The sequence below is a fragment of the Apiotrichum porosum genome (assembly GCF_003942205.1).
Source record: "Apiotrichum porosum strain DSM 27194 chromosome Unknown scaffold_11, whole genome shotgun sequence".
Taxonomy (NCBI): domain Eukaryota; kingdom Fungi; phylum Basidiomycota; class Tremellomycetes; order Trichosporonales; family Trichosporonaceae; genus Apiotrichum; species Apiotrichum porosum.
Window position 1 is genome coordinate 367,629 of NW_021167118.1, and position 14,820 is coordinate 382,448.

General features: G+C 58.9%; 4 protein-coding genes across 4 annotated transcripts; 1 reads left to right on the forward strand and 3 right to left on the reverse strand.

The window, feature by feature from the left end:
* Window positions 1–140: 140 nt before the first annotated feature.
* On the reverse strand, window positions 141–3,197 carry EHS24_001765 (uncharacterized protein; the record flags this gene model as incomplete). Its single annotated transcript, XM_028617528.1, has 2 exons — window positions 141–2,331; window positions 2,380–3,197. 2 exons carry the CDS (start codon window positions 3,195–3,197, stop codon window positions 141–143), a joined length of 3,009 nt encoding a protein of 1,002 aa, XP_028473991.1.
* Window positions 3,198–4,715: 1,518 nt separating this feature from the next.
* On the reverse strand, window positions 4,716–7,072 carry EHS24_001766 (uncharacterized protein; the record flags this gene model as incomplete). The annotated part of the gene is made up of 9 exons (XM_028617529.1): window positions 4,716–4,970; window positions 5,121–5,138; window positions 5,190–5,365; window positions 5,403–5,677; window positions 5,727–5,998; window positions 6,052–6,215; window positions 6,289–6,571; window positions 6,626–6,657; window positions 6,877–7,072. The coding sequence occupies 9 exons, from the start codon at window positions 7,070–7,072 to the stop codon at window positions 4,716–4,718; spliced, it is 1,671 nt and encodes a 556-aa protein (XP_028473992.1).
* A 1,432-nt stretch (window positions 7,073–8,504) lies between these two features.
* Window positions 8,505–9,627, forward strand: EHS24_001767 (uncharacterized protein; the record flags this gene model as incomplete). The annotated part of the gene is made up of 2 exons (XM_028617530.1): window positions 8,505–8,711; window positions 8,908–9,627. The coding sequence occupies 2 exons, from the start codon at window positions 8,505–8,507 to the stop codon at window positions 9,625–9,627; spliced, it is 927 nt and encodes a 308-aa protein (XP_028473993.1).
* Window positions 9,628–9,996: 369 nt separating this feature from the next.
* On the reverse strand, window positions 9,997–14,729 carry EHS24_001768 (uncharacterized protein; the record flags this gene model as incomplete). Its single annotated transcript, XM_028617531.1, has 13 exons — window positions 9,997–10,086; window positions 10,135–10,167; window positions 10,247–10,656; window positions 10,713–11,046; window positions 11,458–11,631; window positions 11,727–11,903; window positions 11,946–12,015; window positions 12,073–12,609; window positions 12,731–12,913; window positions 12,956–13,058; window positions 13,101–13,605; window positions 13,656–14,273; window positions 14,721–14,729. The coding sequence occupies 13 exons, from the start codon at window positions 14,727–14,729 to the stop codon at window positions 9,997–9,999; spliced, it is 3,243 nt and encodes a 1,080-aa protein (XP_028473994.1).
* Window positions 14,730–14,820: the final 91 nt, after the last annotated feature.

A 14,820-nucleotide genomic window follows, 5' to 3' on the forward strand; every position in this document is an offset into this window, starting at 1 on the left:
CACGATGCACCCCATATGCCACCTCCCTTCGCGGCCACTCGCCCAACCCCTGCCACCGTCCTGGATCGTAATGCTGCATTGCACGGAACTATCATGATTCGCCCACCGTCTACCTCCATTCTCCTCGTACTCGGTCGTCATTACATGCCAAAGACAGCACGCCCCACCAGCGCGGCAACAGTGACCACGAGACTGCCAATGGTCACGCGGGACTTGCGCGTCGTGTCCTCGTATCCGACGAGCTTTTCGTCCTTCTCCTTGATCTCCGCCTCGCGCGCGACCACCTCGCTCTCCTTGACATCGAGCGACGCCTGGAGGGCAGTGAACGCGTCTGCGCTGGTGGCAAGGCGCTCCTCGAGCGAGCGGATGGTGACGTCGCGCGCCTTGAGGGCCGTGGCGCGCGTCGCGAGCTCCTGCTCGAGCGTGGCGGTGGTGCTGGTCGCGTCCGAGAGCTGCGAGGTGTGCGTGTCCAGCTGCGAGCGGAGGGTGGTGAGCTCGGTGGTGGTCGAGGCGTGCGCCGCCTCGCGGGTCGACAGGTCACCGCGGAGCGAGGTGATGGTTCCCTCGGCGGTGGAAAGCGCCGACGCGTGCGACTCGACAGCCTTGGCGTGCTCGGCCTCGAGCTGGGCGATGCGCTCGTTGCGGGCAGCGAGGTCGGCCTCAACGCCAGACAGGCGCGCCTGCAGGTCCGCGGCGGCCTTGTCGGATGCCTCAGATGCGGAAGCGAGCGCGCTCTTGGCGGCCTCGATCTCGCCCTCCTTGTTCTTGACAAGGGCGGCGCTGGCCTCGGTCGATGAAGCGAGCTCAGACTTGGCCTGGGCAATCTGCTCCTGCAGGTCCGCGGCCGTCTTGCCACCCGACTCGAGAGCAGAAGCGAGCTCGGCCTTGACCTGAGCAAGCTCCTCCTCCTTGCTCTTGGTGCTGGCCTCGCCGGCAGCAACAGCTGCTGCGAGGGCAACAGCGGCGGCGGCAGCGGCCCCAGCAATCTCGACGTCCTTGCTCTTGACGCTGGCCTCGGCAGCCTCAGTGGCAGAAGCGAGCGAGGCCTTGATCTCGTTGATCTCGGTCTCCTTGCCCTGAACAGTGGCAGCGCTGGTGGCAACCTTTCTCCTGAGCTGCTCGACCTCGGCAACACGGGCGGCAAGGTCGGCCAAAACCTTGTCACTGGCCTCGCGGGCCTGGACAAGCTCCTCCTCCTTGCTCTTGGTGCTCGCCTCACCAGCAGCAACAGCGGCGGCGAGAGCAACAGCAGCGGCAGCAGCAGCCTCGGCAATCTCGACGTCCTTGGCCTTGAGGCTGTCGGCGAGCTCGCTCTTGAGCGACTCGATGGTGCCCTCGTGGGCGGCCACCTCAGCCTTGATCTGCGAAAGCGACTCGTCACGAGCAGCAAGGTCGGCCGTGGCCGCGGCGAGCTTCTCCTCGGCCTCGCTGGTAGACTCCTTGATAGAGGCAACCTCGGCATCGCGAGCCGAGACGTCGCCGGCACGGGCCTCGAGGTCGGCGGAAAGCTGAGTGATGCGCTCCTCGTTGTCGCTAATGGTTTGCTTGAGGACCGAAATCTCGCCGTCGCGGGTGCTGATGGTCGACTCGTGGGTCGCGACGAGGGCCTTCAGGTCGGTGACGGAGGCCTCGAGGGTGGCGATAGAAGCGTTCAGGCTGATGATGGACTCGTCACGGGTGCTGATGGTGGACAGGTGCTCGTCGACGACGCGAGCATGGGCCTCGTCCTTCTCAGTAATGGCGGTCGCGTGACCAGCCTCCTTCTCGGACAAGGCGGTGGCGTGGGCCTCCTCCTTCTGCGAAAGGGCAGCAGCGTGGGCCTGCTCCTTGTCGACAAGCTGCTGCTGGGACGACTCGTGGCTAGCCTTGAGCTCGTCGGCAGACTTGCGAGCGCCCTCCAGCTCCGACTTGAGCTCCTCAGTGGCCTGGTTGGCAGTGGAAAACGCAGCCTCGTGGCTGGCCTTGAGCTCCTCGTTCGACTGGCGAGCGCTGTCAAGCTCCGACTGGAGCTTGCTGGTCGCCTCAGAGTGAGCGGCAGTGGCAGTGGCGAGCGACGCCTTGAGCTCATCGGCGGCCTGCTGGTGCTCCTTCTGCTTCTGGGCCAGGAGCTCCTCAGACGCAGTGATGGCAGCCTGGTGGTCCTGAACAAGGGCAGCGCGCTCCTCGGTGACCTTGCTGATGGCGGCCTCGTGCTCGGCAAGCTGGGCAGCGAGGTTAGCCTCGGCGGTGGCAAGCGAAGCAGAGGCGGTCGAGTGCTGCTCCTGTGCCGACGACAGGGCGTCACGGGCGGTCTGGGCATCGGTCTGGTGCTGGTCGCGGGCGGCGGTGAGCCTGGGAACGGTCAGTTTTTCGGGCCTTGTATGTATGCAGCACACTCACTCCTTGATCTGAGTCTCGTATGCGGCCTCCTTGTCAAGAGCGCTCTGCTTAATGTCCTCGGTCGCCTTCTGCTGCGAAGCAAGCTCGTCGGCCTTGTCCTGCAGGCTCTTGGACTTTTCCTCGAGCTCACTGCGCAGCTTGTCGGCGGCCTCCTCGCTGGCGGTCACCTTGGCCTGGAGCGACGCAGCCTCCTCAGTGGCGACGGCAATCTTGCCCTCGACCTCGACGAGCTGCTTCTTCAGGTCCTCAACATCGGCGGCGTGCTTGTCAGCCTGAGCCTGAGTCTCCTGGGCCGAGTTGCGCGCAGTCTCCAACTCCTGCTGGAGCTGAGCAGCCGTCTCCGAGTGGGAGGCGGCAGCGGTGTCCGCACCAGCCTTGAGCTCGGTGATGGAGGCTTCCTGCGCAGAAGCAGAAGCAGTAGCGGCTGCAACCTGGGCCTCGAGCTCGGTGATCTGAGCGCGAAGGCCCGTGGCCGTCTCCTCGTGCTTTGCCAGCGCGACAGCGGCCTCTTCCGACTCGGCCGTCTTGGCAGCAACAGTCGCCTGGAGGTTCTTGATCAGAGCACGAGCGACGTCGTCGGCGCCGGGGGAAGGGGAGCGGACAGGTGTGGGAATGCTGATGGTCTCGGCGGCGACGGGGGCCTCCACGGTGTCGGCGGTGGCCTCCGGCTTGCTGTCAGTGGTGGGGACCGAAGCGACGTCGGGGGTAGGGGGAGTGACGGGCGTCATGGGCTCGGAGGAAGGCGTAGCAGCACCGCTGTTTGAAACGCTGGCAGACGCGCTGTTAGACTTCTTGGTCTTCTTGTTGTTCTTGCCCATTGCTGGAAATCTTGGGGGTCAGTATATATAGCAGGTACAGTGTGTGTGCGTGCGGCTGGAAGAGCCCACTTACCTGTTGTAGAGTGGACTGACCACGAGCGACGACGACACCTCAACGGGTTTGTTTAGAGACCAACTGGCGAGGCTGATTTTTGCCTACTGATGGCGCACTGTTGGTCCGCGCGCGCAGAGGGGGCCAGTGCTGGCTGGCTGGCTGGCTGGCTGGCTCTCTCTCGGGATAAAAGGGTTGGTCGACGTCTAGGGAAATCCAGTCAGGAATGCGACAGCGATGGAGGTCCGTTGGCCGAATACGAGCGAGTACGTGGGCACAAGGCGCATCGCTATGTGCAGGGGCCTAGCGGCCAGCGGACGTATGCATCGCAACAGGCGTGGGTAACGTGTGTGTGACGTGGGGACAAGGCGACCTCGATGGTGGCATTGATGGGAGTTTGATCTTTCGTCAAAGCGGTCACGCCCGCCGCTGAGTGCATCCAGGAAATCAACAACCAGCGAGCCCTGACAAAACGGCCTCAAAATCCGGGCAGCCGGGCCATCTCCGTCTTTTTGTGCGTTGTTGACAGATGTCACTATGACGAGCTCTGTCCTCCAGTACAGCATGCATAGTGTCCAGCGTTGCGAGTGTTACTGTACACTCCCCTGTGCTTGATTTTGGAGGAGAAGGAGTGTGAGGATGGGCGTGGGAGCGTGAGAAGCTAGAAGCTAGAAGCAAGCGCCGATTTGGCGACGACACCGTGTGCGAGAAACACAACATGAGGATGCGCCAACAGGAATTGATCGCCATACTCGGTTCTCGCCTGGCCCTCAAGCGGGGTCGATCAGTGCGATCAATGCACTACACGGTGCGAGGAAACACGAATTGAGCACACATCCACACATTTCACAGCAAGCACGTCTCGAGTGGCGTGATGCATGCCATAACCCGCATGTCTCACGCCACTCGGCGCTGCGAGCAGACAATGCTCGTCCTGAATCATGGACGTGGATGTGGGGCCATGTGTGAACAGAACCTGGGAGATGGGCATGGCATAGCTGGCATTGCATAGTGATTAACTAGTATGGCCGTCTTGAGCTTATGATGTTATTGAGGTAGGATGGCGCGGATCGCTGTGTGGGGACACACAGTCGGTCGGATTCCAGACAGTTGTGCAACCAACTTCCATCATCCGGTGCCACGAATCGCCCGTCAGTCCTACCGATGTCGCCCGCCCGGCAACAGGGTGTTGAGCAGACGAGCCCGCATGCCCCATGTAGGTTAGGGTGATTTACGTAGGCTGCGTCGCCGAGGCTAGGCTTCATCTTATGCAAACAAAATAGCATTGAAATTTGGATTAGAGTTATTGTATAAAGCAACGATAATTGAGATACTGGTACTACACCCTCTGTCTGTTACACCCAATTTGAACCTCTCACAGGTTCACCTCCTTCAACATGCCTGACCATCATCACGACGGCCAGGTAGCGCAACTGTCACCTCCAAACATCCACTCAGGTCCTGGTTTAGGCCGAGGTGGTGCTGCGGAGCGCCATCTTCTCATTGTGTGAGGTCTCGGGCTTGGCCTCCTCGTGCGAGAGCGAGACATCGAACGCGTCAACCTCGGTGGAGGCAAACTTGCGAGCCGAGATCTTGCGCTCGAACAGGATGTCGATCTCGGCGAAAGTACGGCCGCTGGGTTCGGGGACACGGAAGTAGGTGTAGATGATACACAAGAAGCAGCTTCCTGCCCAGAAGAAGCCGGCAAAGTTTCCCCAGTCCTGTGTTTAGTCAGCTCTAGTTCTCATTGTGTCTGCTTCGGCGGTGTGGACAAAGTGGCGACGATCAACGTCACGGCGGAAGTATTTTTTCCGTCGTTGCGGCACGCCGATCATGCCACTCTCCACTACACCAGCAGCATCTATGCTCACCCATTGATCAGTGTTGAGCTAGAAGAGTCGTTAGCATTTGTTCAAGAGCTTGTCTGTCTTTAAACTCACCATGTAAGGCGTCAGGATGTTGCAGATGATGCCCACGATGTTGTAGGCGTTGCGGCCGAGGACGATGGTCTTGATCTGCAAGCGGCGAGTCGAGAGCTCGGCAACGAGCGAGTAGCAAACCGTACCGACAGTAAGCTGATAGAACGAGGCCCAGACGATCATCATTGCTCCCGTAGCTTCAACGTTAGCGTCGTAAACGCAATGGAGACCTACCCATCGAAGCGGACTGCTGGTGAGCGGCGGGGACGAGACCCATGAAGCCCATGACGAGGAGTGCGACGCAAAGACCACAGAGACCGTAGAGGTAGAGCGAACGACGGCCGATGCCCCAGGCCATGAGACCCCAGGCGCCAAAGACACCGACACAGTTAATGGCGTATTGGCCGAGAGCAAAGTTGTACGCGTTCGAGCTGGCGACACCGGCCTTTTCGAGGAAGTAGGTCGAGTAGCCACTGAACGAGTTACCGGACAGGTTCTGGATAGCCCAACTAGATGCGCGTCAGCAAGACTACACCGAAAGACACAGGGTTCACTCACATCATGCAGACGATCTCGGTCCTGCGACGGTCGGTGCCCTTGAAGCAGTCCCAGTACGACGAGCCAGAAGTGATGTCGCGCTCAAGCTCAGTGGTGTGACGCATCATGTCGATGGTCTCGTCGGCGTCAAAGTCGGTCTCACGGTCAAGCGATGTAAGGCGGAGCAGGGCGTGCTTGGCATCCTCGTAACGGCCGTGACGAACGAGCCACCAAGGCGACTCTGGAGCGAGAGCGACACCGATGAGGAGGGGAAGAGGCCACATCCATTGCAGCTGGGAGGGAGGAGTCAGCCGACGCACGACAACCACGTCTGGGGCCTACTCACACCGTAAGGGATCCTGTATGCCCACTCATCCTCGCGGCCGAGCATGCTCTTGATCACACCAATACCGATGACCTGGCCCAGGCCCCAGCAGAAGTTGACGTAGCAGGTAAGGTAGCCACGGAGAGCGACGGGGCAGACCTCGGATGCGTAGGTGATGGTAAGGGCTGGGGCAGAGTCAGTATCGTGTGTCTGTGTGCCCATGTGCTTGCGCCCTTTGTGCCACTCCGCCACACTTACTCTGGAAAACTCCCCAAGGAATACCGGCGAGGATCTCGGCGACCTGGAGAGCAATGATGTCCTTGGCAGTGAAGAAGATGGCGATGAAACCGCAGAGGAGGACGAGGCAGGTGATGACGGTGTACCTATAGCCGAAACGCTCCGAGACATAACCATTGATGAAGAGACCAATAATCTCTCCGACGGCGGCACCGTTGGACAGACCAGCCTGCCAAGCGGCGGGCACCTCGTACTCGCCCTTCTTGTTGAGCTGGCCGTACTTTTGGTTGAACTGGGGGAAGGCCTGGGTGTATATCAGCTTATGTGCTTCACACTATTCCCAAAGTAGAACACTCACGTAGAAGTTGCCAAGAAGACAGACGTCGTAACCTGGGCAGGTCAGTGGCGCTCATCACGTGGAGCAAGTGCCAAGCCAGCGGAGTAATCCACGACGCATGAAACAAAGTGTAAAATCCAACAAGCATGAGACAAGACAGTCTGATCGCCGCGAGAGGTTGCACGAACAACCACTCAAGACACCGTCTTGCATATGAACGGCATGCTGGTGTTCTCCCGCGTTCCTAGGCACGAGACACGAGAAGCACTCACCTTCCATCACAATACAGGTCGAGATAAGCATGGACCAGGCGACGGCCTTGGGGTAGAGCCTGATGCCTTGAAGGAGGGTCATATTGTGCTCCTTCTCGGTAGCCATGCGGGCGTTGTTGGTCATCTCAGCCGTGACATAGTCATGGCTCTCAGACTTGGTGTCCACATCCTGTTGTTGGTGTCCTGATTCGGACATTGTTGTTGACGCGTCGATGAGGTAGAGGTGACGAGCAAGAGAGCAGGGGATGTGGGTCGTTCCCTAGTTGAAGGAGGAGGTGACAGACGAAGAGTAGAGCCTTACTCTAATAGAGGGGGGAAGAGTTGGTGAAAGGTCAAACGACAGACGCGGCGTCGAACTAGGACGAAAGGTTGCAGGGCGGGGTCAAACCTGGGGGAAGCCTTGGCGAAGTGCTCGTGTTGGTCAACAACATTTCTTGGCCCCACAGTCGACTTTATACGCGCTCGTTGGCATCCCAAGATAGTTGCTCGCGTACCCCACATGGCCCCGCCCGTTCCGAGCATGCCGGTCAGCAGGTCAGTCATGCTAGCCGTCTGTAACCTCATCACATCGTCGGCACTCTCCACCGGTCCCCCACATGCCCACAAGGTGGAGCCTAGCGCCAAACGCCATGCAGGCCCGGCATGGGTTACCGACGTCCCGATCTATACTGGAATCGGGGACGTCACCCTTACGATATTCTTCGCTGACCCAGGCCGCGGCGCGTGATTGGACATTCCGGAGCTTGACGGCATTCCGTCGCATCTGCGGCGTTTCGCCGGAAAACGACGCTCGCGCTTGTGGCGTCGTGGGTGAAGAAGAGTGCGATACAGACGATGGAGATGTAGATGAAGACGTTATATCAGCCATAGCTACAAAACAAACTGAGCCACGCTCACTCCATCACTCCGTACACGGTGTGTCCTTGTCGGCCATCTCTGTGTGTCTAGATCCGTAGTAACTGACCGAGATCACATCGCAAAACCAGTCGTAGCAACTGGCATCCGATATCGGTCCGAAAGCGGAGCTGCCACGCGATGGTGCGCGCTAAGTACGAGGTGGGCAGGGCCGCGGTGGCACCGATACGGAAGAAAAGCGGCCACTTCGCGGACTTGGCCCCACGTTTTTCCTGAATTTTTCACTCCCCCGGACTCGCCGTCGAGACCCTCTTGCTTTCAGAGCGCTACGCTCCATCGCTTCTTGACTGTGGAGGCCGTGGAGGCGTACCGCTGAGCAAATGCCAGCGTTGTGACAGGCCAACGCAGGCCAAGACCGTGTGGAATTGCCGGCTCCACCGTCTCCACAGCACCGGTGCCGTACCGCCGTAACGAGACCCCTGTCAAGTGCCCATCACCGGTGACAACAATGACGGCCCTCCACGCGACAAGTTCGTGGCCGGCCCGGCACCGGAGGACATGCTGGGTGAGAGACCAGCTCCTACCGACGTCGGGGACAGGGGAGATGCAATCCTCGCAGGATGATTTGGTATGGGTATGAGAGAAATGCACCGAACCCCCCGCGACGGACACTGAGCTCGTCTGTTAAAAGACTTCTAGCCTGAAACTCTCTCGACATCACACTCTCAGTCTTCTCTCTACATCACACCACCACACACAACTCGCTTTCCACAATGGTTCACGCTCCCGAGATCACCGACTACGTCAAGACCGCCGCTACCAAGCTGGACGTTGTTTCTGACGAGGTTGACGCTGTCAACATCCTCAAGGGCAACAAGGAGGTCGACTTTGCCGCCGAGTCCCAGTTTGACGCCGAGAAGGACAAGACCGGCTTCCGCCAGTACGAGGAGGCATGCGACCGCGTCAAGAACTTCTACGCTGTAAGTATTCACGCCCGCCACAAGCGGACGTTGGCGCATTTGTGTGGCCAGAAGGAATTGGAATGTGGGCGTGTTGTGTGGTGGCGGCGGATAAACTCTGGTGTTTTACCGGGGCCGCAGCAACCTCACGACCCACACATCCCCCCAGTCCTTCACGTTGACGACCTGGAGGATTCAGGGCTGACACCTTTGGCAGGAGCAGCACAAGAAGCAGACCCTCGAGTACAACATTCGCATCCGTGAGGAGCTCCAGGCCAAGGTTCGCGCCAGCATGACCGTTTGGGAGGCCATGGAGCTCCTGAACGAGCTTGTCGACGAGTCGGACCCCGACACCTCGGTCGGCCAGATTGAGCACCTTCTCCAGACCGCCGAGGCTATCCGTCGCGATGGCAAGCCCGACTGGATGCAGCTGGTTGGCCTCATCCACGACCTTGGCAAGCTCCTCTGCTTCTTCGGCGCCGAGGGCCAGTGGGACGTTGTCGGCGACACCTTTGTTGTCGGCTGCAAGTTCTCGGACAAGATCATCTACCCCGACACCTTCAAGGCCAACCCGGACTACTACGACGAGAAGATCAACACCGAGTGTGGCATCTACTCGCCTGGCTGCGGTCTTGACAACGTCCTCCTCTCGTGGGGCCACGACGAGTACATCTTCAACATTATGAAGAAGCAGTCGACCATCCCCAAGGAGGGCCTTTCCATGCTCCGCTACCACTCCTTCTACCCCTGGCACCGCGAGGGCGCCTACACCCACCTCATGAACGAGGACGACAAGGTCCAGCTCCGCGCTGTCCAGGCATTCAACGCCTACGACCTTTACTCCAAGTCCGACGACCTCGCCGACGCCGCTACCCTCAAGCCCTACTACATGGGTCTCATTGAGAAGTACATCGGCCTCAACGAGCTCGAGTGGTAAATGCATCGGCGCAGAGCACGAGCGGAGGGTAAAAACAGTTCGCCACCCACACCACGATGCACGGTCCGCATACAATTCGCGAATACGACGGCAGCAGTGGGAAGTAAAAGGGGATGGGCAAAGAACAATGTTGTGTGGGAAGATTTGTAATTAGAATGTGCATAGATGGAAGTCATGAGCTGCGGACACCTGGACATTTAGCATCGAGGTCGGACTGGGCCACCTCGCTGGTGGTGGACGGAGGTGGACGGAGGTGGATGGAGGTGGATGGAGGTGGATGGAGGTAGATGGAGGCAGGGGTGTCAGGTGTGACAGGACTGTGGCTGTGGTCTGTGGCGATGGCATGGACCCGTGTCCTATAACAGGTCGCTAGAGAGTGGAGGGTGCTTCCACCCTCTGCCTGAGCTTCTTGGCGATACTAACAGCCTTGCCGCGGCTGTCAAGAATGTCGTGCATGCGCTGTTGGTCAGTCAAGTGCGTTCACTGCTACTGTACTGATGTACCCACTTGTCTAAAGTTAGGAGGGATCTGTCCCGTCGACTTGCACGTCGTCACGATATCGCTATGGCAGTATTCTCCCTCCTTACGGTCAGGTCAAGTAAATGGGAGTTGAACTTACTTCGAACCAATATTGGGCTTCCTTCTCGGCCGTTGCCAATGTTTTTTCGAGTTCGTCAAGGCTCGGGGCGGAGGTCGGAACTACCAGTCCGTCTAAGATGTGGGCCACTCCGCCTGCCTGAGGAACAGCTGCTCCTTGCGCTGGAGCTTGAGGAAGAGAGGGCGGCGCCGGTGGTGGTGGTGGTGGTGGTGGTGGTGGTGGTGGTGGTGGTGGTGGTGGTGGTGGTGGAAGGGGAGGAGGGGGAGCGGCGGTCTGTGCAGTTTGAGCAAAGGCGAGTACGCTTTGCTGGTGACTGGTGCCAGCTTTCGCCACGTTGGGCACCTGTCCCTGATTGAGCGGGATGGTGCCAGACGAAGCCACTAGAGTCCAATCTTCGCCGCGAACGATGGCCGGTAGAGTTCGGTAGTACCCTACAGTCCAGTCAGTGTCACCACCGCCCGACGGCGCGACGGCACCCCGCACTCACGCGACAGTCGGCTGTCTTTGAGCCAACTAACCAGAAGGGTCTGGTTCTTGCGGTCTCGACCCTTTGGCCACGAACCGCCCGTCAGCTCGCCAAAAAATGACGTGCAGGCTTGACAGAGGACCGTGTTGCGTGTCCTTCTGTCGATCTCCCCCTTGACCGCCCTGGTCTGCCTGTGGTAGATGATATCGAACAGGTCCTTGACAATCCGAAGGCGGTTGGTGATCTTGGGGTTGACCGCCTGCAGCACAAGTGACGCAACGTCTGGACGTTGGAGGTCAGGCGGCTGAATGGAAATGGTGAAAGAGGTGGCGACCTCGAGAGTGCGGAACTTGACCTGAGAGGTCAGTGACGAGAAATGGAGTGCTCGTAACCCGCAGCCTCCCTGTGTTCCGACCATGCGGGTGAGACTCACTGGCATGGGTGTCGATATGATAGGAGGCAGGCCAGATGGTAAGTGAAGAGTGAAAAGTGAAGAGTGAAGAGCGAAGAGTGAAGGGTGAAGAGAAGCTGCTGGGGGTTTCAGCAGTGCTGGGAGGACCGTGTGTACGTGTGTGTGTGTGTTTGGACGGCGATCATTGTACACTGTACACTGTAACCCCTGCCACTGTACGCTGTATGGGTTGCTGTCGAGCCTGGGACTGGTCTCTGTGGTGCATGGGATGCCTTCCCTCCTATGCCTTCCCTCAATGTCTTCCCTCTGTATACTTGCATCTTCTCCTCATCTCTCACTTCTCATATCCTTCACATTCCAAAGAACAACAGCAACCATCCACCTCCATGTCGACCTCTGGCGCGGGTGTTCGGACATGATGCCCAGGAGGTCCTCGACCGGCTCGCCTTGAAAGCCAAACGTGTGGGCGACTTCCAGGCCAACCTCGTCAAAGGTGACGTCCTGTGACGACAGCTTGTACGCCAAAATCTGGCGGAAGCTTTACCCCCGGTGTCGGTATCAGGAAGTTTACGGATGGCGACAACGGCACAGTTAAGGTGCCCCTGGACGAGCACAAATGTCACCTCCTCCGCCAGATTTGCACCTTGACGGCAGAGGAGGTGGCATTTGTGCTCGTCCAGGGGCACCTTGACGGTGCCGTTGTCGCCATCCGTGAACTTCCTGATACCGACACCGGGGGTAAGCATGGTGGTGGTGGTCGGATTGTGGAAGTCTAGGGCGAGACCAAACTCGCAAATAGCCTGAATTGGTCAGCTTGATCGCATGATTAACCCATAACGTACGGGACGCCTAGTCTTTTCTTCGCCAATGGTTGCAGTGCGGTCGAACACGGTGTAGTACTTGACATCGAGGCTTTGGCGAGGCAGGGCTCAGACGGCAAGCAGCCACTTTGATATAGTGGAGGCGGACGTGGCGTCGGGCGCGCGAAGGCCGTACTGTTCGAGCTTGCGCCGACTTTCAATACCCGACAGACAAACACCGCTCTGGTGAAACCTTTCGCCGCCTGCCGACAGTCGAGTCTTGATCTTGACGCCAAGTTGTTGGCCGACAAAGTCCGCCGTCTTCTGCACCCATCCTGGTTGGGAGCTGGAGAGGAAACGGGGCACCTCTTTGAACCAGTCCTTGACCTCCTTCGTGATGCGATCGCCCGAGACCATGTCGTTTGTGGTTGGGCTTGGCGACCTAGCGTACTTGAAATAATTCACGTGGCCAGACTTGTGAAAGGCAGGCTTGGTGTTAGGAATAACACCCGCCACGAAGAGGTAGTGAGGGTCGTGCTGCACCCATGGCGCAATGAGGATAAGGAGAAGCTGCGTATGGGTCTTGTTGCTGTATGCCAATTGCTGCCATGCAGCTCCAGCCTTGATGTATTTGGTGCGGCTCCAGCGCAAGTGGATCATCACCTCTGAGACAAATCTGGAGGTGAGATAGTTGATGATGTCCTGCCTGGAGAGCGACATCGGATCCAGGGAGAAGGGGGGCGGAAGGGGGCCGGCTTGAAGCGCCACTGGCCGGAGCTGCGTTGTGTCAACAATCACAACTGTGTTTGTGTGCATTCGTCACTCACCTCGGCGCCTCGGCGGATGGGTTGGCGGCCGCAATGGCAGCCTTCGCCACCTTGCGAGCTGCCTTCGGGGCAACCCTTTCACGCTTCGACTTGTCCAGAATTGACTGGATGTCCATGAGCAGCTGTCTGCCGTGGTCGCCGTCGTCTACTTGAAGCTGTGTAATGTTCTTGTAGACGTTGACGCTTGACTGGTCAGCTGCGTATCATGGACAAATCTGTACTCACATGGGCATGGCTGCGCCCGAGGCGGACACTGGCTGGATGACACTGATGGTAGCGTCGCCCCTGTCCGCGACACCGTCCATGGCGAGGATGCTCTGGTAGGCCACTTGAAACAGTTAGCAAAGGGTTTAGGCTCGTTGCAACTCACTCTTGAGCTTCTTGCCATGGACTAGGGCGGCCGAGCTTCCAGCACTCTTGGTTGCGGTCGCAGATGCATGCGGGTTGCGCGTTGTCATCTGCGAAAGCGAATGGGCAAGAGCGTTGTACACGGCCCTCTGCCTCTCGCCAGGGCCGCGGGTGCCACCAGTCTTTTGGCGGGCGTCGAGCTCCGCCAGCAGGTCCGTCGGCTGTTCTCGCTCAAAATAGGTGGCGAGGACGCGGAAATCCGCCTCCGCCTGCTCGAGTGTGGCTTGTGTAAACACACGAGCGGCGAGAATGCGGTTGACCCTTTTGCTGAGGTCGAGGGGGGCAAAAGTGACCTTGCCGGTTGCCTGTCTGTTGACACTAAAGCCTGCGAGAACAGGCAACGGGGCGAGCGGCGGAGGAGGCGGAACCGCCAGTGTTGGCCTGGAGGGAATGGGGGCCGGGGGGATACTTGAGGGCATGGAGCTCGTTGTGGGTGGAACCTTGACATGCTGTGGCGAGTTGGGGAGCTACACGGTATCAGTTTGTGTTGAAACAACGGACAGGGGTGGATACTCACGTCGCCGCCTTGGCATGCTGTGGTGCACACACAGACGTAGTGGGCGCCCGAGTATCCAAGGACGATCTCCCTGGTCGGCGCGGGTGGGGTGTAGAAGTTGGCCATGTCGGCCGCCTTGTACACGGGTGGGTCGTTTGCTGCGTTGGAAGCAAGGATGGTGATGTTGCAACCATACGCGGCCATGACCGCCACCACCTCGGTCTCGCCACCAAAGATGCCGACCTTGCCAGTGGCAGCAACATACTCCTCGAAGGAGCACTGTTGATTGTTGCCTTGTTCGTCAAGGTACTCGTAGATTCCCTGGTTGTTTTGCTCCAGGTATCCACGGACCTTGGGAAGAACGGTCTGGCAAGCTTGGCGGATGGCGATGTGCAGGTTGGCGTCGCCAAAGAGACCATGGGCGACACTGTGGTAGAAACAGTTGCCCCCAGCACCAGCGTCGTGGACCACTTGGTTCGCACCAAGACGGTGGTCGACGCGTTTCTTCAGATCCAAGGCAGCAAATGTGAGACTGCCGAGGAGCTTCGTCTTGAGTTTGGCGTCCTGCACAGGAGGGAGGACTGCCAAAGGAGGGGGCGCCTTGGGTGGGCCGACCTGCTGGAGCGTCTGGCTGGGGAGCTGCGCGGAATTAGTAGATGTTGAAAGAGAGCAGAGAGGGCTTGTTGATACTCAGGTCGTCGTCTTTGCAATAAGCGCCACAAAGGTGGACACCTGAATATGCCACGAGGTCCCCGGCCGGCACGGGTGGCGAGTAAAAGGTGGCCTTGTTGGCCGCCTTGTATAGAGGGAGGTTATGTTCTGGCCTGGTGGCCATGATGGTGACGTTGGTCATGGTTGGAGGAAATGGGGATAAAATGGTGATAAAATGAGAGGATGGTGAAGGTGTCGACAGGGTCGAGGAGGGGGGATTGGAACAAGCCATGAGGGGCGAGGGGGAGAGTTAAATAGAGGAAGGCAAAGAGTGTGGGGTCTGTGGGAAGAAGAGGGTGACTCAGCTTGAAGTGACGTGTGGCTGTGCGGCGATCAGAAGCTCAGAAGCTCAAGTTGCGCCCTTGCACAGCCTACCTGCAACATTGTGTCTGTCGTGTTCAGCAAGTGGAGTAGGATCGCAGACATTTGGCTAGCTCCTTGAAGCGGAGATGACTGTTCTCGGGGGAGGAGGTTA